The 26,421-nt window shown below is 48.3% G+C and overlaps 1 protein-coding gene across 3 annotated transcripts in view; it reads left to right on the top strand.

The window, feature by feature from the left end:
• Positions 1-24,225: 24,225 nt before the first annotated feature.
• Positions 24,226-26,421, top strand: part of PTPRG (protein tyrosine phosphatase receptor type G) — an 822,933-nt gene continuing 820,737 nt past the window's right edge. For all 3 annotated transcript variants that reach the window (XM_056129040.1, XM_056129043.1, XM_056129042.1), the window contains exon 1: positions 24,226-24,413. In XM_056129040.1, coding sequence (XP_055985015.1) covers positions 24,329-24,413 — 85 coding nt within the window. In that variant the 5' untranslated portion in view covers positions 24,226-24,328. The remainder of the gene's footprint in view (positions 24,414-26,421) is intronic.

Below are 26,421 nucleotides of genomic sequence, written 5' to 3' on the forward strand. Positions count from 1 at the left end.
GTGAACAGGCATCAGAGCTTCAGTTATACCAGTGATATGAGTGAGGGGTATTGCCATACATGCAAAACACAGAGTCAACAAAGCTGAAAACATGAGACCCAAGCAGCAGCCACTTGACTTTGCTATGTGCTAGTCAACTTGACAGGCCCGGTTGGAGTGGGGGTTGGATGTGGGACGGACTCTGGGAACACTGGTGGAGGGAAGTTGACACAGGTGGAGGGATTAGTGTTGAATTATTGTATGCCTAACTCAAACATTAGTAACTTTGTATATCATGGATCTTTAATTAAAAAAAACTTAAAAAAGTTTTTTTCATAGAGGCTGGGAAAAAAATTACTGGTTTCCATAGAAGCTGAAAGAGTTTGTCTCCAAAGACATGTTTTTTCTCCATATCCTTACCAGCACTTGTTTCTAATCTTTTTGACATGTGCCAGTCTCACTGGTGTGAGGTTATATCTTTTATTGTTTTGATTTGCTTTTCCCTGACATCAGTGAGGATGATCATTTTTTCAAGTGCCTGTTGTCAATCTGTATGTCTTTGGTAGAGTAATATGTATGGGGATAAATAGGGTAGAATGTAAGGTAAAGAAGTTGGGGTTTTTTTTTTTTGAGACACAGAAATGAGAATGAATAAGTCGATAGACAAATTAGTAAATAAGGACTGAAGATACAGTTCAGGGGGTTATGGTGTCTGCCTTACATGTGAACAAAGCAATTTGATCTCAAGCACCACAGATGGTCCCTGAACACCACCAGAAGTGACTCCTGAGCACAGATTCAGAAATTGCCCCTGAGCACTGCTGAGTATGTTCCTGACTCTCCTTCCCAATAAATAAATAAAAGTGAAAAAGAAAGAATACAGTGAATTTTCAGTACCCTTCAGTTTCTTCCATTGACAATATCTCACAAGCTTATAATATCTAAAATGAAAACAAAAAAATATCATGAGAATATTGACAGTGTTAATCAAATCTGAAAAAAAATTACACTTGCCATGTGTATACTCTTTTTTCCCCTTTATTGTTTTTTGTTATTGGATGTACCCAACCATGTCCTGGTGCTACTTTAGTTTATTGCTCGTGGGTTGCTCCTGGAGGTGACTGGGGTAAAACCCAGGCCTCCTGCTTGCACAGCATTTTGGCTTTCTTTGAGGTGGTGGGAGGTAGCCACATCTGTCTGTGCTCTTGGATTACAAGGATCACTCCTGGCAGTGATAGGATAATAGGTAGACCATATGTGATGCCAAGGATCCAACTGGGATCCACAGGTAAAGCAAGACACATAACCTCTGAACTATCTGATCCAAATAATTTGGTTATGGGGGGCAAACTCATGGTACTGGGGACCATGTGGGCTCTAGGCGCCATGTTTGAGTGGCCATAGGGTGTTAGGGATCAATACCAGGCCCCTGTGCTCCTTAATTAGGTAGCAGAGATCATGCTCAGAATGTCTAGGATTGAACACTCAGCCTCATGCCTCCAATTTCAGCTCTCTGCTTCTGAGCACCCCCTGAGCCCAGCAAGGCATTTTCTCCCTTCCTTCCTTCCTTCCTTCCTTCCTTCCTTCCTTCCTTCCTTCCTTCTTTCCTTCCTTCCTTCCTTCCTTCCTTCCTTCCTTCCTTCCTTCCTTCCCTTTTTAAAAAATTTTATAAAGTAGTTCACAATATTTGATTACATTTAATATTCAAACACCAATCCCACCATCATTACAATTTCCTATCACTGTATTTCGGATGCTTCCATCCCAAACCCCGATCCCTGCCCCAAAGAAGAACCAAAATAATTTATTTTGCATTGTTTGTTATGAAAAACCGCTGAAAATGCTCTGAAAAAGTTTCCTTAGAGGAAAGAGTGTGAAGATTGTTGTATTTCACCAAGGGGCCATTAAGCCCTTCTAGATATCACTAACATGTTGTTAAAGGTTGATCCTTGCTGGAGCAATAGCACAGCGGGTAGGGCATTCGCCTTACACGCGGCCAACATGGCCGACCCGAGTTCGATTCCTCCGCCCCTCTCGGAGAGCCCGGCAAGCTACCGAGAGTATTCGATATGCCAGACACAGTAACAACAAAGTCTCCATTGGAGACGTTACTGGGCCCGCTCGAGCAAATCAACGATCAACGGGAGGGCCTTTACCTTTACCTTTTACATAATTGGGGCGGGGAGTGGTCTCACCCGTCCCCCCGCCTCTGGCGCACCCCCAAATGAAACATCCTGGCATGGGGTCTGGCGGCATGATTATGGTGTGTGTCCTGCTATGCTCCCTTCCAGGAAAGAAGGACAATGAATTGTGGTCAATCATGAAATTATCTGGTACCAGCCAGAGGTGGCTTATGGACATGACTGCTGAGTTGAACAAGGAATTTCTTAAAGCTGTTATTTCCCCCCCCCCCCCCCCCCCCGGTCTACATTTGTTGTTGTTATTTGAGAGCCATGCTTGGCAGTGCTTAGGGGATATTCCAGGCGGTGTTTAGAGACCAGAGATAGGTGCCAGGGTGGAACTCCAGTCTCCTATATGCTAAGCATACACTCCTGTTTGTGGAAATGTCTCTCTGGCCACTATATTTTCTTGTCTTCATTCCTGTGAGGTCAACTTTATGTGCCCTCTTTCTTCTGTATTTGCTGTAAATTGATAGTTTTATCTAAAATCAGAATGTACAGATTCACATTCAACTTTTTGGGAAGATTACTTTATAGGTTACTGGTATTTTATTCTTCCATTAGGAGGCAGATATCTGATTTCCCCCTTTAAAAGGAGGCTTTCCCAGAACACGTGATTTTCCCTCCTCTGTGAAGTCCAACACTCCTGCAAAAAAAAAAAAGTTTGTGTTGTAAGTACTAGCATTTATATATGAATAATTGTTAATTCTTTCAAGAAGAAAGTGATTTAAGTGAATGATGACTTGTTTTAGAGCTTCAGGGGTGCTCAGGGATTACTCCCAGCTTTGCTTTCAGGGGTTGCTCATGGTGGGCAGAGGAGAGAATACGGGATGCCGGGGATTGAACCTGAGTCAGCCACATGCAAGGATAGAGCTCCATTTACTATAAGGCCATTTTGGCCCCCTTGTTTTGGTTATTTTCTGGTATGTTTTATTTTTGTTTTGTTTTGACTACGTTCTTTTTTTTTAATATTTCAAGTAAGTATATTTATAGTAAAGACAATATAAAATGGCACTTAGATAATTTTTGTCGTTTTCCTTTTTATGAATCTTTTTGGTTCTGCTTTGTTTGGGAAAAACAAACAGTACTCAGGGCCTTCTCCCAGCTTGTGCTCAGGGTCACTCGTGGCTGTGCTCAGGACACCATGCAGTGCATGGCCGAACCTGGGCTTCCAGCATGCAAAGTGTGAGCTCCAGTCCACTGAGCTCTCTCTCAAGTCCTCAGATAATTTTTTTCTCAAAACAATTTACTTCTAAAATGATCTCAGACTAACACCTAAGGACAGTAGCGACAAGGGCCAGGAGGATTGCTCTGCTGTTTGGAAGCCTGCCTCATGTGCCAGGGGGAAAGGCAGTTGGGATGGAGAGGGGACCACTAAGTCTATGGTGGTTACAGGATTGCTTGGGATGGGAGATATGTGCTGAAAGCAGACAAAAAACCAAACATGATGGCCTCTCAGTATCTGTATTGCAAACCATAATGCCCCACAGTGGAGAGACAGAGTGGGGGGGGCGGATAGAGAGAGACAGAGAGAGAGAGAGAGGGAGAGAGAGATGGAAAGAGACAGAGAGAGAGAGAGAGAGGGAGAGAGAGAGATGGAAGGTGCCTATCAAAGAGGCAGGAGGTGGGATGGGGTGGGGGTTGTGGGAGGGATACTGGGAACATTGGTGGTAGAAAATGCGCACGGGCAGAGGGATGGGTGTTTGATCATTGTTTGATTGAAACTCAATCATGAAAGCTTTGTAACTGTATCTCGCAGTGATTTAATAAAAAAAAATTAAATTAAATTTTATTTTTTTTTTTCCCATTTATTTTATTTTATTTTTTTTAAAGTTGTAGATTTACAATTTTTTGTGCTTTGGTTTCAATTATACAATGATCAGATACCCATCCCTCCACCAGTGCCCATTTTCCACCACCATGGATAATATCCCTCCCACCCCCATCCCCCCATCCCCCCGTCTCTGTGGCAGGGCAATCCCCTGTGTTCTCTCTCTCCTTTTGGGTGTTGTGGTCTGCAAAAGAGGCATTGAGTGGCAAACATGTTCAGTCCATAGTCTACTTTCGACATGCATCTCCCCTCCTGGGAGGATCCTCCAAACATCCTTTATTTGGTGCTCCCTTCTCTATCTGAATAGCCCTTTCCTCTAGGATACCCGGCTGGCCTCTAAGTTATGGAGTAATCCTCCTGGTGCTGATCTCAGCTATTCTTGGGTATTAATCTCATACTTTGTTACTTTATATCCCCCAGATGAATGCAATCTTTCTATGTCTATCCCTCTCTTTCTGACTCATTTCGCTTAGCATGATACTTTCCATATTGTACCACTTGTATGTAAATTTCATGACTTCATCTTTTCTAAGAGCTACATAGTACTCCATTGTGTAGATGTACCAAAGTTTCTTTAACCAGTCATCTGTTCTTGGGCATTCAGGTTTCTTCCAGTTTCTGGCTATTGTAAAGAGGGCTGCAATGAACAAACAAGTGCAGATGTCACTTCGACTATACATTTTTGCCTCTCTGGGATATATTTAAATTAAATTTTAAATGAAATAAAATGATCTCACAGACTCTTGGAATACATATATATTTTGTAGTTTGATATACTGAAATTAAATTTCTGTTGTTTTGTGGGCCACAGTCAGTGGTTCTCAGGAAACCCAATGGGGCTGGGAATTAAAACCAGTGCTCTGTCCAGCCTGCTGAGTTTTTTCCAAGCACTGAAATGTATATGTCCTTAGGAGTTGAGGATTCTCTGCTGACTACTGGTTAAGGAACAAACCATGTTTTCGCATCAATAAAATAATTAAATGAGTTAGCTTTTAAAATGTTTTTTTGGGGGGGCTTGAGCGAATAGCACAGCAGGTAGGGCATTTGCCTTGCACACAGCCGACCCAGGTTCGATTCCCAGCATCCCATATGGTCCCCTGAGCACTGCCAGGAGTAATTCCTGAGTACAGAGCCAGGAGTAACCCCTGAGCATAGCTGGGTGTGACCCAAAAAGCAAAAATAAAATAAAATAAAATAAAAATAAATAAATAAAATGGTTTTTTTCAAATTAAATGTTTTCCTTTTCTCCCCAGCTTTATTGAGGTATAATTGACATATGTTATTTTGATACATGTTTATATTACCAAATGATGAGTCCATAGCATTAGTAATACTCCTATCACATCACAAAATTACCATTTTGTTTTGTAATGAAAGCATTTAAATCTACACTTTTGCATACTGTATTTCAAGCATGTATTCTGATTTTATTAGCTATAATTATCATGCTATACTTTCAATCCCAAAAGTTACTTACAATTGTAAGTTTTGACTTATTAAGCAAAATCTTCCCATTTTTTCCATCTATCAAGTCCTCTTGGCTATTATCTCATTTTATCTTATGAATTTGGCCTATTTATTTATTTATTTTTCCATTTTTTATAATTTTATTTATTGGATCACCATGAGAGCAGTTACAAAGCTTTAGGGTCTAAGTCTCTGTCATACAATGAAACACCCGTACCTTCACCAGTGCCCATTCTCCACCACCAAAAATCCCAGTATACCCCCATTTTTTTTATGACATCTTATTGTCTCATTCCTACTTTGGACAAACTTACAGGCTATCGAATGTAGCCTGCCCACAGGGCAGAGTCTTGCAAACTCCCCGTGGTGTACCAAATATGCCAAATACCAGTAACAATGATGGGTCTCATTCTCCTAAAGAGCCTTGAATATTATCTCACGGCTAGGATGAAAGAGACGTTACTGGGGCCTGCTCGAGGCAATCGATGAATAACAGGATGATGAAATGAAATGAAACCCCCATCCCACACCCTCCCCCTGCCTGTGGGGCAGATGATTTCCACTTTACTCTCTCTCTCTACTTTGAGTACATTCAATATTTTGACACCAGACCCACCATATTATTTAGGATTTTACCCCAACACTCAGATCTACTAAAAAGGCAACAGTAGACAATTTGTTTTCTATTGCTGGTTATGAATAACATATGATGTCTCGTGGCTGCAGTAGTGGCCGCATGATTTTGAAATTCCGACATTTTAACAATTAAATCTGGAGGGATTTCTGCCATAACCTGCTGGGTTTCAAAATTTGTTCCTGAGTCTCTTGGATCATGGCCATTAAGCAGCTTGATCAGGAGTCAGAAAGGCCGTTAGTGGGCGGCGACTGAGTATTGTTGGGACGGGGAGGAAAGGGCCAGTTCCGCCCCAATCCTGTAAGGCCTCATGTGTCTCATCACAAGGACCCAAACCTAACTGTCCAATGGCCTCTGGAGGATGGCGGCCACCGAGTCGCCTAGGGGGAGCAGGCGGAAGGACAGCACTCTTCCCCCACTGGAATGGCCTCGCGACAGTAACTTACTGTGGGATCCGGACACATCTCTGCCAAAAGCCACTGGATTCCGAGATTTGTTTCTGAGTTTCTGGGATCATGGCTGTTAAGCAGCTTGATCATGATCCAGAGAGGCCATTAGTGGATGGCGACTTGGGGAAATTTGGCCTATTTAGATTTCACACTTTCATGCAGTGTTTTCCCCACCCCAATGCCTCTGAATGACTTCTCAAACATATAATATTCTCAAAATCCGTTGATAATTTTGAAAGGGAAATATTCCTTCTTTCTCATGGTTGAATAATAGTTTGTTATTATTACTGATTAATAGTATATATACATATCTAGCAGGCCCAGTAATGTCTCCATTGTGACAATTGTTACTGTTTTTGGCATATCAAATATGTCACGAGTAGCTTGCCAGGCTTTGCTGTGAGGGCAAGATACTCTTGGTAGCTTGCCGGGCTTTCCTAGAGGGGTGGAGGAATCAAACTCGAATTGGCCATGTTGGGCGCTTACAAGGCAAACGCCATACCCGCTGTGCTATCGCTTCAGCGCATATAATAATAGTATTTGTATATAACAGATCTTGTTTTACAAATTAGTTTTTTCCACCTATGGCTCAGCTATATAATTGAAGGCATGGCCTCTCTGGTTCCTGATTGAACTGCTTAATGGCCATGATCCCAGAGATTCAGAAATAAATCTCAAAACCCAGCAGCTTTTGGCAGAAATGCATCTGGTCCCTGCAGTAGGTTACCAGTGCTGGGCCAACCCAGGTGGGAATAGGTTTCGTGCCTTGGCCTGTTCCCTCCGGTGGCCCAGTGGCCACCATCCTTCAGAGGTCACTGGACAGTCAGGTTTGGGGCCCTAGTGATAAGACACACAGGGCCTCACGGGGTGGGGGTGGAACCGGTCCTGTCCTCCCCACCCCAACGAGACCCCAAGTCATCGCCCACGAACGGCCTCTCTGGCTCTTGATCAAGCTGCCTAACGGCCATGATCCCAGAGACTCAGGAGCAAATCTTGAAACCCAGGTTCTTTGGCAGAAATGCATCTGGACCCCGCAGTAGGTTACTGTCACCGGGCCACCCCAGGGGGGAAAGGGTGTTGTGACTCCGCCTGCTCCCCCGTGGTGGCTCGGTGGCCGTCATCCTCCAGAGGCCATTGGACAGTCAGGTCTGGGCCCGCAGTGACAAAACCTGTTATACCTCGCAGTATGGGGTTGGAGCCGGTCCTGGTCTCCCTGTCCCAACAAGGCCCCAAGTCATCGCCCATGAACGGCCTCTCTGGCTCCTAATCAAGCTGCTCAACGGCCATGATCCCAGAGACTCAGGAGCAGATCTCTAAACCCAGTGGCTTTTGGCAGAAATCCCTCCAGATTTAAGTGTTAAAATTTTGGAATTTCAAAATCACATGGCCCTACTGCAGCCACGCGACATCATATGTTATTCATAACCAGCAATAGAACACAAATTGTCTATTGTTGCCTTTTTAGCAGATCTGAGTGTTGGGGTAAAATCTCAAATAATAATGGTGGGTCTGGTGTCGAAATATTGAATGTGATCAAAGTAGAGAAAGAGTAATGTGGAAATCATCTGCCCCACAGGTAGGGAGAGGGTGTGGGATGGGGGTAAACTGGGGTTTTTGGTGGTGGAGAGTGGGCACTGGTGAAGGTACGGGTGTTTCATTGTATGAGCAAGACTTAGACCCGAAAGCTTTGTAACTGCTCTCACAGTGATTCAATAAATAAAATGATAAAAAATGAAAAAAATAAGTAAGGTGGAGTTCATCAGCTAATCAGTGGCTGAATAAATAGCAGTACTCCTACATTAAAAAAAAAAAGAATCCAGGAAACAATACAGGAGTTAGGATGCTGGATTTGCATACGTCTGACCCCAGTACAATCCAGATACCACCTGACCCCTTTGCACACCACACGAAAAGGAGTTGTGGTTTGGAAATCTCTGGAACCTCTTGGATCCAAGAAGTATGGCATCCTCTGACCCTCACATTCAACTTTCTGGCCTGGAGGGCTAAGTGTTGCTAGGAGCAACCATGGGACCCCCAAAGTATTGCTTGAGAGGCTTCCCCATTTAAAAACAGTCATTATTGTTTATTTCCCTGTCGCCCTTCCCTTCTTTGTCATTTTGTTGATTTAGTTGTATAGACTATAACACTCATGCTTTTTGGGTTTTGTTTTGTTTTCCTTTCTTCTTGGGGGTCACCCCTCTCTTGCAGTGCTCAGATTGCAAGGACCATGCAGGGATTGAACAGAGGCTCCAGAATGCAAAGCTTGGGCTCCAGACTTTTGAATTATTTCCCTAGCCACTGTGCACACTTTTTTGTTATCTTTTACTTTTTAAGCTGTGGTGCTCACACAATGGGCTGTAGTGCTTTAGTGGTGCTTGCATGTACTTTCTGGTCCTACTTTCCTTCCTTTCTTCACTTCTTCCCTTCCTCCCTCCCTCCTTCCCTCCCTCCCTCCTTCCCTCCCTCCCTCCTTCCCTCCCTCCCTCCTTCCCTCCCTCCCTCCGTCCCTCCCTCCTTCCCTCCCTCCCTCCCTCCTTCCCTTCCTCCCTCCCTCCCTCCCTCCCTCCCTTCCTTCCTCCCTCCCTCCTCCCTCCTTCCCTCCCTCCCTCCCTCCCTCCCTCCCTTCCTCCCTTCCTTCCTTCCTTCCTTCCTTCCTTCCTTCCTTCCTTCCATCCTTGCTTCCTTCCTTCCTTCCTTCCTTCCTGATTTTTACCTGGTGAAGGTGAACACCTTTCCCATGTCTTCATAAACACTACTGAAATAGTCATACAACAACTTGCTATTTCAATAATTGGTGTTGCAACATATTGCATATGTATAACTTGCTATTATAAATGCTATTGCAAGGAACATTTTTATAAATAATTTTGATGGAGCTCCACATCAGATTATTTCCATTTTAAGAGAGTACAGAAAGTTCAATTTCTAAGTTAAAAGATATAAATATTTTCGAGGTTCCTGGTACATCTAATTGTGTTGTAGGATATGTATACCAATTCATAAACCCCTGATAGAATGAGTATCCATTTCATTGCAATTTTATCAGAATTTAGTCACTGTCACTGTCCTTCCGTTGTTCATCTATTTGCTCAAGCAGGCCCAGTAACGTCTCCATTGTGACACTTGTTACTGTGTTTGGCATATCGAATACATCACGGGTAGTTTGCTAGACTTTGCCATACAGGCAAGATACTCTCAGTGGCTTGCCGGGCTCTCCGAGAGGGGTGGAGGAATCGAACCTGGGTTGGCCAGGTGGTCTCTGTGCAAGTTTTAGTATTGCCAAAAAATAATTTGCATGTGGCTTATCATTCTCTTTGTTTTTTGATCTTTTTCCTATTTTCTGTTTTTTCTGTTTTTGCACTGTTGAAGATTGAATCCAGGTCTTATGCTTTACTGCTGAAACACATCCCTGGCTTTTTCTTCCTCCTTTTCATTTTTCAAAGGATTTGGTTACATTTCTTCACAACTGAGAAATGTGAGGTAATTACAATCATTGCATAAATAGAATAGAGTATAAGTAATTCCTGAACACAGAGCCAGGAGTGACACCTAAGCATTGCCGGTTGTGGCCCAAAAACATAAACAAAAAAAGAACAACAATAAAAGAAAGGTATGTTTGGACCAGAACAAAAGTACAGTGGATCAGGCATTTACCTCGCATGTGGCAGACCCAGGTTCGATTCCCTGCATCCCATTCAGTCTGGAGCCCTCCTAGGAGTGATTCCTGAGTGCAGAGCCAGGAATTACCCCTAAGCACCACAGGATCACTTAACTTATCACTTAACTTCCCGTTAGTCGTCAATTTGCTCGAGCGGGCGCCAGTAACGTCTCCATTTGTCCCTGTCGCGTGCTAGTGTAGCCCAATGGCATCTCTTCGCTCCGGGAACATGGAGGGCCTCAAACCGATCGTTCATGATCTTGACAAAGAAGTCTGACCATCTGGTAGGTGGGCGGCCACGCGGTCTCTTGACATCCCGTGGAATCCAATCAGTAACAGCTCTAGTCCAACGGTCGTCTTTAAATCTCATTACGTGACCAGCCCATCTGATTTTCGACACCTTGGCATATGAGACAGCGTCCCTGATCCTTGATCGTCGACGGATGTCAGAACTCCGGATTCGTTCTCTCATTTGAGTGAAACGTGATATTCCAAGCATAGCTCTTTCTATTCTTCTTTGGGAGACCTGAATGGCGTTCTCATCTTGTTTGCGTAGGGCCCAGGTCTCTGAGGCATATGTTAATGCAGGAAGAACAGTGGAATCAAAGAGATGTGCCCGGAGCCGGAGGTTCTTCGTCCTCTTAGCTATTTCTTCGACGTTCTTGAAGGCGTTCCAAGCCGCTCTCTTCCTCCTGCGCAGCTCGGGTGCCAGGTCATTTCTCATGTTGACCTCTCGACCTAGGTACACATAGCTGTTGCATTCGGAGATGGTCGTTCCATTGAGAGTGAATGGGGCGTCAGGAACAAGGCTGTTTCTCATAAACATTGTCTTCGTAAGATTCAGCTGTAGTCCTACCTTTCCACACTCACGGTCAAAGTCAGCCAGCATTTGTGCCGCTTGGCTGATGTTTGGTGTTATTAAAACAATGTCATCAGCAAAGCGGAGGTGGTGTAGTTGCCGACCATCTATCTTCACTCCCATTCCTTCCCATTCCAGTCGTCGCATGATGTTCTCGAGGGTGGCACTGAAGAGTTTCGGTGAAATGGTATCACCCTGCCGCACCCCTCTCTTGACATCAACGATCACTTCTTTGTAGAATGGTGAGATCCTGGTAGTGAATCCGCAATACAGCTCACGGAGGATCCTGATGTATTGGGTTTGAATGCCCTGATTGGCTAGGGCTTCAATGACCGCTTCCGTCTCAACAGAATCAAAGGCCTTCTTTAAATCAATGAACGTTAAGCAGAGCGGCATCTTGAACTCCCGAGAAACCTCAATGAGCTTGGTTACCGTGTGGATATGGTCGATGGTGCTGAATCCTTTGCGGAAACCTGCTTGCTCGCATGGTTGTCCTTCATCTAGTGTTCTGCCAATCCTATTCAGGATGACTCGAGTGAACAGCTTGTAGATGACAGACAATAGGCAGATCGGGCGATAGTTGCCAATGTCATGGATGTCTCCCTTCTTGAACAGTAGTACGGTCCTGCTGGTTTTCCATTGGGACGGAACCTTGCATTCAGACAGGTAGCGAGTGAAGAGCCGAGCCAGTGTATTGATGAGTACTGATGGCAGGTTCTTCAGGTGTTCAGGTCTGACCTTGTCTGGGCCGGGTGCTGTTTGCTTCTTTACCAACGAAATGGCGTGTCGGATTTCGGAAGGGAGAACGTTAGGAACGACATACCCATCCTGTGGAATTTGGTATGTCGGCAAGTGGACATGGCTATCGAAGAGATTTGAGTAGAAGTCATGGATAATCTTCTCCACAGGATAAGGTAAAAAAAAAAATCCATGGAGTGTAGCTATACAAATGCAGATGGTACAGCCTACTTCATCTGAGGTTCATTGTAGATTGAAAAGTTGCCTTTTTTTTTTTTTTTACAAATTTCCCTCCACCCCCCGAAATCTGAGGGAATACAGCAAGCAAGACACTTACTTTGCATTTGATCACCCTGGATTCAATCCCTGGCAATGCATAAAGTCTCATGAGCACTGCCAGGAGTGATCCCTGAGCACAGAGTAATGAATAAGCCATGAGCATCCCCAGACGTGGTCCAGAACCAGAAAAAAAATACAATAAAATATACTTGCTTCTCAAGAAACACATAGCAATATAGGAGAAATATGAGTTCTCTCATTTGTAAAATTCTTTACAAATAATTTTAAACAGAAGACCTAAATTCATTGCTTACACATATTTTTGTAATCACTTGAAATTCCTTTATTTTCTACAGTTGCACAAAACACTATTATACTTGTATGAAAACTTTCTCTGTGTGTTAATCACAGTTGGCAGTACTCAGCACTGCCCCAGCCCGGTGCTTGGGATTACTCTTGCTCTTGCTGTTGTTTGGGGCACTTTGTGATTCAGCGGCGCAGAACAAGTCTCCAGCACGCAACACATGTGCTCCAGCCCTTTGAACAACCTTCCCAGCTCAGGTTTCACACTCCTAATTTCAAAAGCATCACTGTGATCCGTAACTTAACAATAACTGCAATTGCATATCACGATCATGATCACAATCATCCTGTTGTTTGTCGATTGCCTCGAGCATGCACCGGTAATGTCTCCTTCATCCTAGCCCTGACATTTTAAAAAGTGCCATATTCAAGGCTCTTTCAGGGTTAGGAGAATGAGACCCATCATTGTTACTGGAATTTGGCATAGTGGGTACACCACAGGGAGTTTGCCAGACTCTGCCGTGTGAGCAGGTTACATTTGGTAGCCTGCCAGGTTGTCCAAAGCAGGAATGAGATAATAAGATGTTTTGCGGCCGCAAATGCGGCCGCGTTCTTCTGGGAGCTGGGTTTTATAGTCTCTGGGTCTTGGTCGTTGATGGGATTACACGGCGCTGGGGAGGCAGTTGGTGGGTGTGACCCCTGCCTATTGGAATTTGGAGGATCTGGGTGGAGGATGCTCAGCTCCCATCCCAGCAGACTTGGAGATCTCAGCCCTGGGACCCACATGCCTTTGTTCCTCTGCCAGTACTTTCATGCATGTGGAGAGTGGTCTCAGCATGGTTGTGGGTGGTTCTGGAGGTCTTCAGCTGCCGGCTCTGCTCGGGGTGGGGAGGGAAACTCAACCTGCCCCCCTCCAAGGGACCCCGGCAAGGACAGCCAGGCGCGGGGGGCAGGAGACTCTGCACTGTTCTCTTCCAGGAGCTGGGTTTTATAGTCTATAGACTATATGTCTATAGAATTATGTAAGTGATCTCCCATAGTGCAACACTGAGTTCCAGTCCCTCCTCATTGGAAATAGTGTGATGAAGGATCTTCCGTATTTGGGATGGGGGTGTTTGTCATTGAACCCAAGACTGCATGCAAGGCAAGCACTCTCTCGCTGAGCCATATCCCCCTGGTCTATGATAAAGAGCCTTCTCATTTTGTTATCAAATTGTTATCATCCCTGATTATTCTGGACTATAATATTTGTGAATCATGTTACTGTGGGTCTGGACTCTGACTTTCGCTGTTTAAGTTTGGTCAGCTTTAGGAATTTCTTTTTCCAGAACTAAGGGTGATCTAGAGAATGAACCCCTGCCTGTTCTCCAGTCATTGGAAATGTCAGATCAAATCATCACATCCCTCACTGCCTTTATACATTGATTAAAATTGGCTGGGGGCTAGGCTTTTCATGGATATGTCCCAAGTTTGATTTCTGCCACCATATGGTCGCCAAGCCTTGCTGGGTGTACTTCTGGTGGCCCCCAAGCACCACTGGGCCCAAGCAGCTCATCTCTTTTTCCTTCTTCAAAACTCTTTTTATTAAATGTCTTTTATGAATCCCAATCTCACTTGAACTTAATAGCAGTTATAATAAAACCCATTTTCTATAATAAATTGCAGTCATTTACTGATTTTTAAAATTTGTTTGGTCTAGGACTTTTTTTTAAAAAAAAAAAATTGAATCACTGTGAGTTTCAAAGTTAACGAGTTATTCATGGTTGAGTTTCAGGCACATAATACTCCGACATCAGTCCCTTCACCAATGTTCACTTCTTTCCACCAATGTTCCCAGTTTTTCTCCCATACTCCACTCTGCCCCTATGGCACTTTATGCCTCCTTTCAGCACTCCATCCAAGCAGCTCATCTGAGCACAGAACTGAACTGTCCGGCCGAGCTGTCCAAATATGACTCGAAATAACCGTGGGGTATCCTGACCATTTCTTGGGTGACCCAAAAGTGAATGAATAAATAAGGGTAAAGGTCCTCCCGTTGTTCATCGATTTACTCGAGCGGGCCCAGTAACATCTCCATTGGAGACTTCGTTGTTACTGTGTCTGGAATATTGAATACGTCACGGGGAGCTTGCCAGGCTCTGCCGTGCGGGCGAGATACTCTCGGTAGCTTGCCGGGCTCTCCGAGAGGGGCGGAGGAATCGAACTCGGGTCAGCCATGTTGGCTGCGTGCAAGGCAAACGCCCTACCGCTGTGCTATCGCTCTAGCCCAAATGAATAAATAAGGAAACAAAATAGTCAGAGTCCAGAGGAAAGGCTCAGGGGGTTAGTATGCTGGTTTATAAGCTCAGTGGTTTAGTAGGACTTGGTTCAATTCCTGGTGTTGCTCCATGTACGATTTGGCTACAGCAGAGATGCATGAGTATGAGCATCTCCACAAAGGGCTGTGATCTCTTTCAAGTGTGCAACCAGAAGAAAAAGATGTGCAGACCCCAGGACCAGGTAGGAAAACTCCAGGTTGCACCATGTGTGAGCACTGCAGCCATCACTGGGAGCACAGAAACCAGAATGCACAAGAGGAACTAAAGAGTGAAGTCCCTCACTCCAGAGGGGATGCGGGTGAGTCCCTTCCCTGCCCCAAGGGACCCAGCCCTGGCAGCCGAAAACCTCCAGAACACAACCGCCTCCATGTTCACGGCCACTCTCCACACTCTTGGGCCGAGCCTCGCCCACAAGCGAACCTTTTCCTGGGCTGTGTGGTTGCATTCGTATGATATCTTAAACTCCAAGAGTACTGCACCACATTTGATGGGATTCAAAGTAGGAGGCAACCAACCTTAGAGGGAAATATTGTATTATTTCGGTTCTGCTTTGGGGCAGGGATTGGGGCTCATGATGGAAACGCCTGAAATATGGTGGTGGGAAGGTATAGTGGTGGTGGAATCGGAGTTTGAATATTAAATGTAATCCAATATTGTGAACTACTTATAAAATAAAATTAAAAAAAAAAAAGAGTGAAGCCCTTGGCAAGCATGACCGTCTGATGTCCAACCACCGGAAGAATCACAATGAAACGTGTGTGAGCACCATAGTCAAACGTGTGCAACCATCATTGCTACGACAACAGTGAAGGAGAGGGAGGGGATAAAACTTTTATTTTTAATAACAAGTTTTTTGGGGGGTCACACCTGGTAATGCTCAGAGTTTATTCCTATGTTCAGGGGTCACTCCTGTCAGGGTTCAGCACACCATCTGGGATCCTGGGCATTAAACAGGGTTGCCCATATGAAGCTTTTACCTATTGTAAAAGCTCTCCAGTTCTCAAAGAATAACTTTAAAATAATAAAATGGGATCAAAGACAGACATCTCAATTCAGGAGACCCTTGCCAAGTATTAGGTGAGATAATAGTGACATTTCCCTTCGTGATTGTTCTTATTTTCCTAATGTGCTAAAATAAGAAATAAGTCCTGTCTACATTACTAAGTTGGTGAAGTCTAGGCCTTTTGTCTGGGGAGAGATAAAGGACCCAAGCAATGCTTTCAAGATACATTTTGAGAACTGGAAAGATAGTATAGTGGGTAAGGCACTTGCCCTGCATGCATCCAACCCAAGTTCGATGCCCTGCAGTGCATAGGGTCTCCGGAGCCCCACCAAGGAGTGATCCCTGACCAACAAGCAAAGGGTAAGCACTGAGCATAGCTGTGTATGGTTCCCAAACCAAAAATAAATAGTAAATACAAATTTGGAAAACTTGAGGGGATTAATTTGGACAATGGAAAAGAGCTCCTTTAGAGAATATTAGTCACCAAGAAACACCAAGGAAAGAGGATCATAGTCTTGGTACCTGGAGAGGGAATTTGGTGACATTCTGGAAGCCCCACGATCCAGTCTTTGCCAAAACTGAGCATTTGTCTGCAGTGACATGAATCAATAACTTCCTTTCTTCGCTCCAGTTGGTTTGCTTAGGGCTTCGGTTACTTGTAACCAAAGAAGCCTTATCAGACATGTTTGCTATTGGTATTTAATCCTTCTTAAATAGTGTATCAAATCGCTGCCACTAAATCACTTAATTCTAAGAGCTACTGCTGCTTTCTTTGTAAAATGTGGATGTCTTACTAATCTTTCATCATCAGTACCCAGTTTCAAGTTTTTCATTCGATTTAATAAAGATGCAACTCAAAGAGGCAAAAGAAAAAATAAAGGAATCTGTCAGTTCAAGTCACTGTAAAGTCCAGAATTTGGAGAGTCTTCAGGTGCAACTCAATTCAAGGATTCAAGTGAATCTATTAGGCTGTTCTGGCCCCCACGGTGTCAGCACCGTCCTACAGCAGGCTCTTTCTAAGTGAACCCCCCTTGCTTCTGAAGGTTTAAGTTCAGAGTCACAAACTCAGAAGGAAATCTGATTATTGGGCCAACTGGGAACATGGGGGGCATCTCTCTGCCAATCGGGAGGCTGAGAGACTTTCTGGGATCCATGTCCCAGTGCTGGGACATGTTTCCACATTACTGCTCAGCCAGCGAGATGGTAATCAGAGGCAGAAGGAGTTAGGTTTACCAAGACCATCAGCGGAGATTAGCACAAAGGACAAATGGGAATCTACTACTACAATTCAAGAAAAGAAAGTCAAGTGGGCTGAAAAAAAAAAATTAGCAGACAAATTGCTTATATTTATAAAATGAGTATTGGGTACAGGATTATTAGATATGTCTAGCTCTCCTTTAAATATAAACAAAATTTTGAGGAGGGGGGCTCCCCTAGCAGTCCAGGTGATGCTCTGCCAGGTGTCTGGAGGTGCAGGGCTGGGCCAGCGATGCCATGTTGCTGGGGTCTGGTAATTAATGCTTAGGGGCCACCAGGCCTCCACCTAATGAGGACACATATGGAAGCTGGGGATGGAACTCAGAGCCTAGCCCAAGCCAGCAGGTTCTGTATTGAACTCGGTCTTTGTTTGTCTGTTTGTTGTTTTTGGTTCACACCAGCAATGCACAGGGGTTAATCCTGGCTCATGCACTCAGGAATTACTCCTAGCAGTGCTTGGGGGGCTGTATGGGATGCTGGGAATAGAACCCAGGTCCGCCGCGTGCCAGGCAAATGCCCTACCCGCCGTGCTCTCACTCCAGCCCCTGAACTCAGTCTTCTATCTGACACTTTAACATTTTAAAAAGGATTCTTTTTAATCTGTGTAGGAGTAGGTACAGCTCAGATTCTCTATAAATGAGGAAACTAAGGCATGTGTGGTTAGGTTGGCCCGCTAATATATATATATATATATATATATATATATATATTCCAATCCAACAGTCTGACTTGCAGGTGACCACCTTTAACTACTAGTCAGTTCTCAGATCATCTCAGATCACCAGCCCCCGCCCCCCACCCCTGCAGCCGAATTCTAACTCCGTAGACAGGATTCCTATTCTCATTTGAGAACCAGTGAGATCATCTGAGGATGTGTGTGGGGGCAGTCACTTCCTGTATTATGTTACATTACATGGCAAATGCCACGAAATGGTTACTCCTGAGACATTATGTTAGTTTGGGGGATGTCAAAGTTGGGATATCTTAATTTGGGCTCTCCCACTGATGTTGAAGAGGTAAACTGCCAAGCTGTAAGGGAGCATATGTCCTGGACCTCAAGGTGGCTCCTAAGATTGAACCCTGACCAACAGCCAGCCTCAGAGGAGGGAACTCCATCTTACAATTAAAATAACTGATCTGGAGCCAGAGGGACAGTACAGCAGAAAAGGCATTGGCCTTGCATGTAAGTGAACCCAAGTTTGATCCCAGGCACTCTGTACGATCCCCCGAGCACTACCCTGAGCACAGAGCCGGGAGTAAGCCCTGAGCACAGTTGCATGTGGCCCTAAAACAAACAAACAAACAAAACAGCATAATCAAACCAGAATTAACCCCCCAAATACAACTCATTTGAGGCTAGAGAGAAACAGAACAGTTAAGGTGCTTCTTGTCTATTCTGTGCCAATCCTAGTTTAATCCCAGGCACTATATACGACCCCCTGATCACAGCCAAGTGTGGTTCTAAAACGGAACCAAATACCTGAATTGTATCAGCGATAGCACAGCGGGTAGGGCGTTTGCCTTGCACACAGCCAACATGGCCGACCCGAGTTCGATTCCTCCGCCCCTCTCGGAGAGCCCGGCAAGCTACCGAGAGTATTCGATATGCCAGACACAGTAACAACAAAGTCTCCAATGGAGACGTTACTGGGCCCGCTCCATCTTTGAAGAAGACACTGAGCTCCAGATAAGAATCGGATATTCAGGGGGACAGATAATACAGGGGTTAAGATGCTTGCCTTGCATCCCGAGGACCCTGGTTCAGATTCCCAGTACCACGTACCATCCCCCACTCTCTGCCCTGGTTACTCCTGAACGCAGAAGTCAAGAAGAGTTCCTGAGAACCCCTGGGTGTGCCCCCCAAGCCAAATAATGAACACAAGAAGAGGATTTGATTTCTACCCCGTAACTTTAATACAAGACTCTGTTCCGACCCAAAACTGAATGTGGGCCTTGTACAGCCAGGAAAGCATTTGCCTAGAGTGCAGCTGACCTGAGTTCTATGCCCAGTTCTGTATATGGTCCTCTGAGCACGTCTCATGTTGTGCCGGGAATCAGTATAAGGAAAAAGACCACTCTTGTGATGCAAAAGCAAGGGATTTTATTGCTACCTCCAGCTAGGGTCCAAGTCCACAACGATGCAGCGGGTCTCAGGACAAAGACCCCGTCACTAGTTTCAGGGGACATTATATAGCATATGGTTACAAAGGTTGCACATTCTTTCTGGTTTTGCAGTCCTTATCTTCCACGTGCAGGCTGCCAGACTGCTGAGATAGACTGCTGAGACAGTGCAGTGTGACCTCCCCACGGGGTCCCAAGATTAGTCTTATGATGATTACCTCTTTTGGGGGAAGCTGCAAGGGCCTGTTCCTGAGACTAGGGTCTAGCTAATTTGAAAACTTTTAGTAGCCTGTCATGAAGTTGCTTTCTTGGTCCTCATGCTCAGAGCCAGGAGTAATCCCTGAGCACAACTGATTGTGGCTCCAGAACAATGAAACCAAACAACAAGCCAAAACTAAGGCCCACCTGGGACCCAAATTCTGATCGAAGTACTCTAAGACAGCGCATGTCTTTTTTTGTTGTTGTTTTTGTTTTTGGCAGTGCCAGAGATCACAACAAGGACCTCACGCAAGTAAGGCAAGTGCTGAGCTACATACACTGTTCAACAAGTGTATTGTTTTATGCTGCTAAGTTATGGCCGACCCGAGTTCGATTCCTCCGCCCCTCTCGGAGAGCCCGGCAAGCTACCGAGAGTATTCGATATGCCAGACACAGTAACAACAAAGTCTCCAATGGAGACGTTACTGGGCCCGCTCGAGCAAATCGATGATCAACAGGAGGGCCTTTACTTTACTTTACTTACTAAGTTAGGGGAAAATTTGTTATTAACACAGCATCTGATTTTTCTTTTTCGGCTTCTGGACTGGTTGGTGGTGCTCAGGGTTTACTGCTGGCTCTGTGCTCAGGGATCCGTCCTAGTGGGGCTCGCTCCCTTGCCTGGGTTAGCCTTGTGCAATGCAAACACCTTACCTGCCGTACTATCTCTCCGGTCATACAGCATCGTTTTTTTTTTTTCTCCTCAGACTCTTTTTTTTTTTTAAATCTCCTGACAGGGGGACTCTCTCTTGTTGGCATTCTTAGCTCTTTCACCCCAATTCTTTTTTTTTTTTTTTTTTTTTGCTTTTTGGGTCACACCCGGCGATGCACAGGAGTAACTCCTGGTTCATGCACAGCTGACGGTGCTCAGGGGACCATATGGGATGCTGGGAATCAAACCCGGGTCGGCTGCGTGCAAGGCAAACGCCCTACCCGCTGTGCTATCGCTCCAGCCCCTCACCCCAATTCTTTTGGGTGTTTACAGTATCATGGAGCCCCCGGTGGAAATCTTTAGCAAATGGGAGTAAGGCAGAATCACAACCAAGTTATTTTGTCTCACAGCATTAGCCAGTGAAGCATCCTGCAATTGGTTGCAGAATAAACGCCAAGGCACCCTATATTGGTTGGTTGTGAAATTTTTTGGTTTTTGGGTCACACCTGGCACTGCTCAGCAGTTACTCCTGGCTTTGCGCTCATCACTCCTGATGGGCTCAGTCAGTGGGCCATATGGGATGCCAGGGATCAAACCCAGATTGGCCACATGCAAGTCAAGCACCCTACACTCTGTACTACCACTCTGGCACCATGTTTGTCTTCTGAGGTCTTGCCTAGTGGGGCTTAGGGAATAGTGCTGGCTCTGAGCTCAGGAGTGACTTCTGGGGGTGCTCAGCGGACCATGGTACAGTGCTGAGTACTGAACTGGTCCTGGCTACAACCAAGGCACGTGCCTTCACTCCTGTACTGTCTTTCCCTCCAGGCCCTTTGTTTTAGTTTTAATTGGAACTGATAGGGCCTACCTGTGAAGGAAGAGTGCTTCCAGGACCCTTGGAAGCTTGGACAGGAACTTTAATCCAGTATAGTCACCAGTTCAAGACCTAAGTTCTGAACGTGGAGCTTCCTGAGGCATAAGGTAATGCTTGATCATTCTTTAACCCCAGGGGGTTTCCCCTGCTTTCTGAGCTGGGTAGGGATCTACTGTTTTACTTTTCCAAACATGTCTCCTTGTCTACCAGATGGGGGTGGGGAAAGAATTCTTCTGACTAAATTGTAAGAAGCCAGTGAGAGAACCTGTGGTCACTTTGAAAAGTAAACTTCAGGAAGGTCATATGTTTTTTCTTTTTAAAAAATACCCAATAAATGTTGAAGACTTTATGGAAAGAATTGAGTACAGTGCCCCATAGATAGAGTCGACAGTCCACAACTTGGCAGCATTTATCAATACATCAATACAACTTTTTTTAAAAAAAAATTTTTTTTGATTTTTGGGTTACACCCGGCGATGTACAGGGGTTACTCCTGTATTTGCACTCAGGAATGACTCCTGGCAGTGCTCAGGGGATCTTATGGGATGTGGGAATCGAACCCGGGTTGGCCATGTATGTGCAAGGCAAATGCCCCACCTGCTGTACTATCGCTCCAGCCCCATCAATACAGTTTTGCAAAGAAGGATCCATTTGTATTGACACACCGTGCTCTGGGCTGCACTGGAAGTGTTCCAGGGAACCCCAACAGTTTTGGGGTATCAACAAGGTGGAGGTGTGGAAGGCAACCGCCTAACTTCCATTACTTTACCTTTGGCTCAGATGTTCCCACATTTCCACTGGTTCTCTAGTGATGAACTCGGGATCATTCTAACGAATGTAACCTGGAAGGATGTCCCTTTCACACATCGCCCCCAAGAAATCGGACCCAGGGCAAGCAAGCATTTCAGTGGGAGTCAGGATTCCAACAAAACCAGGAAGAACCAAATTCCAAAGCAAACAGACTCCACTCATTCCTCACCCTGGGGGAGGGTGTTCACCCCCCCCCCCCCCCGTTCTGCTAAAGATAGAGCAGGGGCCCTCCCTGGGAACTTCCTGGATTTTATTAGTTTGTAATCCCAAATGTAACTTTTCAAAGGTTTTGCTTTTGGAAGTGTGGGTGCGAAACTGCTTCCCTAATCACATCTTGCGGGAGGAGCTCGAACATCTGTATATTATTTAAAAACGGAGCATCCGGTTGGGATGCATGGGTGGGTGGGGCACCCTGTGTGTGCGCGCGCGCGTAAGGGGTGAGATTGAAACAGTCGGGGCACGCTAAAAACATTGTCGAGAGAGCTTCGAGATAGAGGCTGAAAAATTAGGCAAAAATTACAAGTGGCTAATTGCCTTGGCTCGATCGCACGTTTAATCCAAAGCTCGCCTCCCCCACTTTCAGCACCAGCCAAGAGTGGGGGGAAAAACGCCTGCGCATTTTAGAAAGCTGAGCGATCAAGATCTCACCTTAGAGCCCAGGGACAAAACACATCCCAGATAAGCCCGGGCTTCCCCTCCCCCCTCCCCATTGCAAAAGAGGCGGCCGCTCCCCAAGTAGCTGCCAGGAAATCGGTCCCGCCCGGCGGCGCGGCTTTCACCCAGCAGGGCTCCGAGGCGCGCTTCCTGCGCCCTCCCCACCTCGGGACGGAGTTTGGGAGCCGTCCCTCCTCCCGGGGGGAGCTGCGAGTTGGGAAAAGTCCGCCACGCGCCGCGGAAAAATTCATCGTGGCACCGGGGAAAGGGTGTGGGTCCGGGATAGGGCTGGATTTTGCAAGGCTAAGGATCGATATTCTTCCCCTCCCCCCCGGTCCGTTCCCGAGTCATTGGACGCGGCCCGTGTCAGCCAGCCCGAAAAGGAAAGAAAAAGGAAAAAAAAAAAAGAGAGAGGAAGAAAGGAAAATGAAATCCCGTTGCTACCCGAGCGCAAAGGCCGTTCGGCTTTGTTTCTGGGCTGGGGTGGGGGGGTGGGGGATTGCAACGGGCAGGGGGCGCGAGTTGGGAAGGCGCGGGACGCTGCTGGGGCCGAGAAACCGCTCACCCTAAAAAAAAAAAAAATAATAATAATAAAAAAAAAACCCGTCCATCCAAACACCAAAACTCAGCCGTCTGCACTCCCTCCGTGCATCCCTCAATCTAGGGTTCCTTCAAGTTCCCGAATCCGCGAGCAATCCCCGCGGGCCGGGGGTGGTGGTGGTGGTGGTGGTGGTGGTGGTGGTGGTGGGGGACACACACTTTCCTAAGCCCGCGCAAAGCACGGCGTCTTTAAGAGCTCGAAGAACGGGAATCTGGCAAAAAAAAAAAAAAATTAAAAAAATAAATAAAATCGGACTATCCCCGAAGGCACGGCCTTCCAGCCTCCCTCCGAGACCCGGGCCGGAGCCGTCCCCGGCCCGCACCCTCACCCCCACCCCCACCCCCAAAGAGCCGCAGCAGCAGCAGCAGCAGCAGCAGCAGACCCCCCCCCCACGGCACCCAGGGCGGCACACGGGGACCACGGGGTGGCAGCGGGAGCCCTGGGCGGCGGGAGCGGCGCGCGGCTGCTTTAAGGGCGCGGAGAGCGCGCGCCCGGCGTCCGCAGCCCTGGACGCGCGCCTGGGCCTCCGCCGCGCGCCCCGCTCGCGCGCGCCCTGCTCGCTGGCTGGCTGGCTGGCTGGCTGGCTGGCTGGCTCGCCGGCTTTAAAGTCGCTGCCAGGCTCCATGCTCACATGTTACTTCCTGTATGGAGGCATGGCCAGTTTCCAGCGCCGCGCTCCCCAGTCCTGCCCAGCCTGCGCCGGAGCCGCAACTTTCGCGAGCATGGACTGAACCAGGCGCCCGCGCCCCGGCGTCCCTCTGAGCTCCTTTGTGTGGTCCTCGGGCCGCTGCTATTCCGGGGGGCCGCTCGCTCTCCCCGCCGCTCCGCTCCGGGTCCCCGCTCGCGAACATGCCTCCTTCCCTCCCGGGGCCCTGGAAGGAGCTGCCTGCTTGAAGCCGGGAGACGCCGCGCCGCGCCGCGCTCAGCCCCGCCGCCGCCGCCGCCCCAACTTGGGCAGCCTCGGCCGCTCGCCGGCGCCGCCGCCGCCGCCGCCCGCGCTCCCCGCCTGCGCCCAGCCCCGGGCATCGCTGCCGGCCGCCGACTCTGCGCCCAGCCCCGGGCATCGCTGCCGGCCGCCGACTCTGCGCCCCGGGCGCCCCGCGCGCTCCCTTCGGAGCGGAGAGAGCGAGCCACCCTTCTTCCTCGCCGACCGTCGTCCCCAGCGTGCCTCCGCTCCGCCGCGTTCCCGGTCACTTTTGGAGATTTTTCTTTTTTCTTTTTTTTTTCCTGGGGGCGCGCTCGGCGGCTTCCCGGATTCCCGGGGTGGGGGCTGAAACTCGGGCCGGTGGCGCGGGCGAGGAGGGGCAGAGCCCGGGCATCGCGGAGGCTCGCACGGAGGCGAGAACTTATTCAACAAGTTTAGCCAGCCACCCCCTGCTCGCCCCTCTTTTCGATGTGCGTTTTCGGACATGCGGAGGTTACTGGAACCGTGTTGGTGGATTTTGTTCCTGAAAATCACCAGTTCCGTGCTCCACTATGTCGTGTGCTTCCCCGGTGAGTGGCCGGCCGCCTAGGGGACGCGGACCCCGCGCGGGGGGCGCGCGCGCGCGCGCGGTGGGGTGGATGCGGAGTTGTGGCCGGGGCGCGGAGCTTCGGGCGCCCGTCCCGGGGACCCCGGGGACCCCGGAGAGGGTGAAGGGGGTCCGGGCGCCGGGGAAAGAGAGCGGGATCCGCTCCGTTGGCTCTGGCGGCGCGGAGACTCGGGTTGGAAAGGGTTGGAAAGGGTGGGCGCGGGGGACTAGCCGGGGCCGGGGCTGGGTGGGATCTGGCGGGGGGTGGGGGGTTAGAGGCCTGAGGGGTCTGCTCCTTGCTGGGGCTGTGAGGGGGGCCTAGGGAGCTGGAGCCGGGAGAAAAGGGTTTTCACTCTGCTGATCCTTTGCGGATCCGTAGGGACGAGCTCTGCGGGAGGTTGGGGAGACCGGCCGCGGGGAGGATGCCTCTCGGGGGAAGTCCCGGCTGCGCCCCTGGTTCAGGCGGGGGTTGAAGGAACTCCACGGGGGAAGATTGCCTTGCCGGTCCCCGACCTTTGGAAGAGGCTGCTGCTGAGCTGTGAAGCTGGAGGCTGGCTCAAAGGACGGGATGTTCGGAGCAGCCCGCGTTCCAGTCTTGGCGGCCGGGACACCGGCGGCGCTTCGGTGCCGGCGCGAGGCGGGCAGGCATCCTTCCCGGCCCCGGGGACCCGGGTGCGGACGATACAGGAACAGCTGCATCTCCCCTCACCCCGATCCCCCCACTTTTACTCTGCAGCTCTGCTCCACTGGGTCGGGCCGAGGGGTGGAGGGTGGCCGGCGGCTGGGCCGTTCCAAGCGCCCAGGCGGATTTCATCCTGGCTCACTCGCTCTGCCCACCTTCCTCTGTGCCCTTTTACAGGCAGTTCGCGGCTGGCGGTCTGTACCCAGACCGGCGCCTCTCTGGCCAGGTTTGCCAGAAACAATATTGGCCAGTGATGACAATAATGAATGACCGCATGACTGTGGTGCGCGACTCAGAGACCCTCTGCTCCAGCCCCCCGCTAGTGTCCTCCCTTCATCTCTGTTCACGGGGAGGGTCGCGGCCAGATGCTTCCAGATCCTTTCTAGGAGACCTCCCGCTGCTGCTGTCCTGAGCCCCCTGGATGCAGCCTGTCCCCCTCTGCGAGGGTGGAGGCCACGTCCTCTGCCCTAACTAACCTGGGGAAGGGGTGGAAAGAGAAGGAGGCGATTCGCTTTTTATCCCTAAGGACAAGAGAGATCCCGGTTATTTTAGCCCCTTCCTCTGCCAGCTTCTGCATATCCGGAGCTGGGGATTATTTGAACCCAGGCAAAGGGACGAGCTCCGAGATTTCTTCTCTCTGGTCACCGTCGCCTGGCCACAGGCAGCCCAGGATTTTGGTGCAGCGGGATCCCCCAGCTCCGTCGTGCGCCTCCCCCGGAGCAGGGCGCAGGAGCTCTTGCTGCGCCTGGGTACCTGCATGGGGACTTGGTAACGAGTGTCCTCTTCGCAAGCGCCGGGATGGCCTTGAGGGGCAGTGAGACGCGCAAAGCACGCCCCCCGCCGCCCCCTCAGGCACCCCTTTCCCCTCTGCTCATCCTCCTACCCCCAGTCTTGGGGATCACACGGAGCTCCTTGCTAAGCCACCCCGATGCCGAGCGAGGACATGCGTCCACACTCGCCCCGAGGCCTGGCGTATGCCCAGTGTCCAGCCTCCACTGGGGTGTGGAGGTGGCGTGGACTTCTCCGCTTCAAAATGCTCTTTTTCCCCTTTTCAAGAACACGTTCACGATTCGCATTAATCATCTGTCTCTTGCGGACTTTGCTGCTGTGCCGTGGACTTGCCAACTGAGTAGGCTCAGGTGTGCGTCCTGGGGCTGAGCCTTGGAAGGGTCTTACTCGAATAGAAAACGGGGGCGGGGGGGGTGTTGGGAGGTAGTCTGTGCACGCGGAGGAGTTTCGAATCAAGCCCCCTACCCCCTGCCCCAAATGCTGGGGTCTGCAGTCAATGGACCAGCTGAGATTTCCTTTT

The sequence above is a fragment of the Sorex fumeus genome, unplaced genomic scaffold, assembly GCF_029834395.1.
Source record: "Sorex fumeus unplaced genomic scaffold, SorFum_2.1 ptg000072l, whole genome shotgun sequence".
Lineage (NCBI taxonomy): Eukaryota > Metazoa > Chordata > Mammalia > Eulipotyphla > Soricidae > Sorex > Sorex fumeus.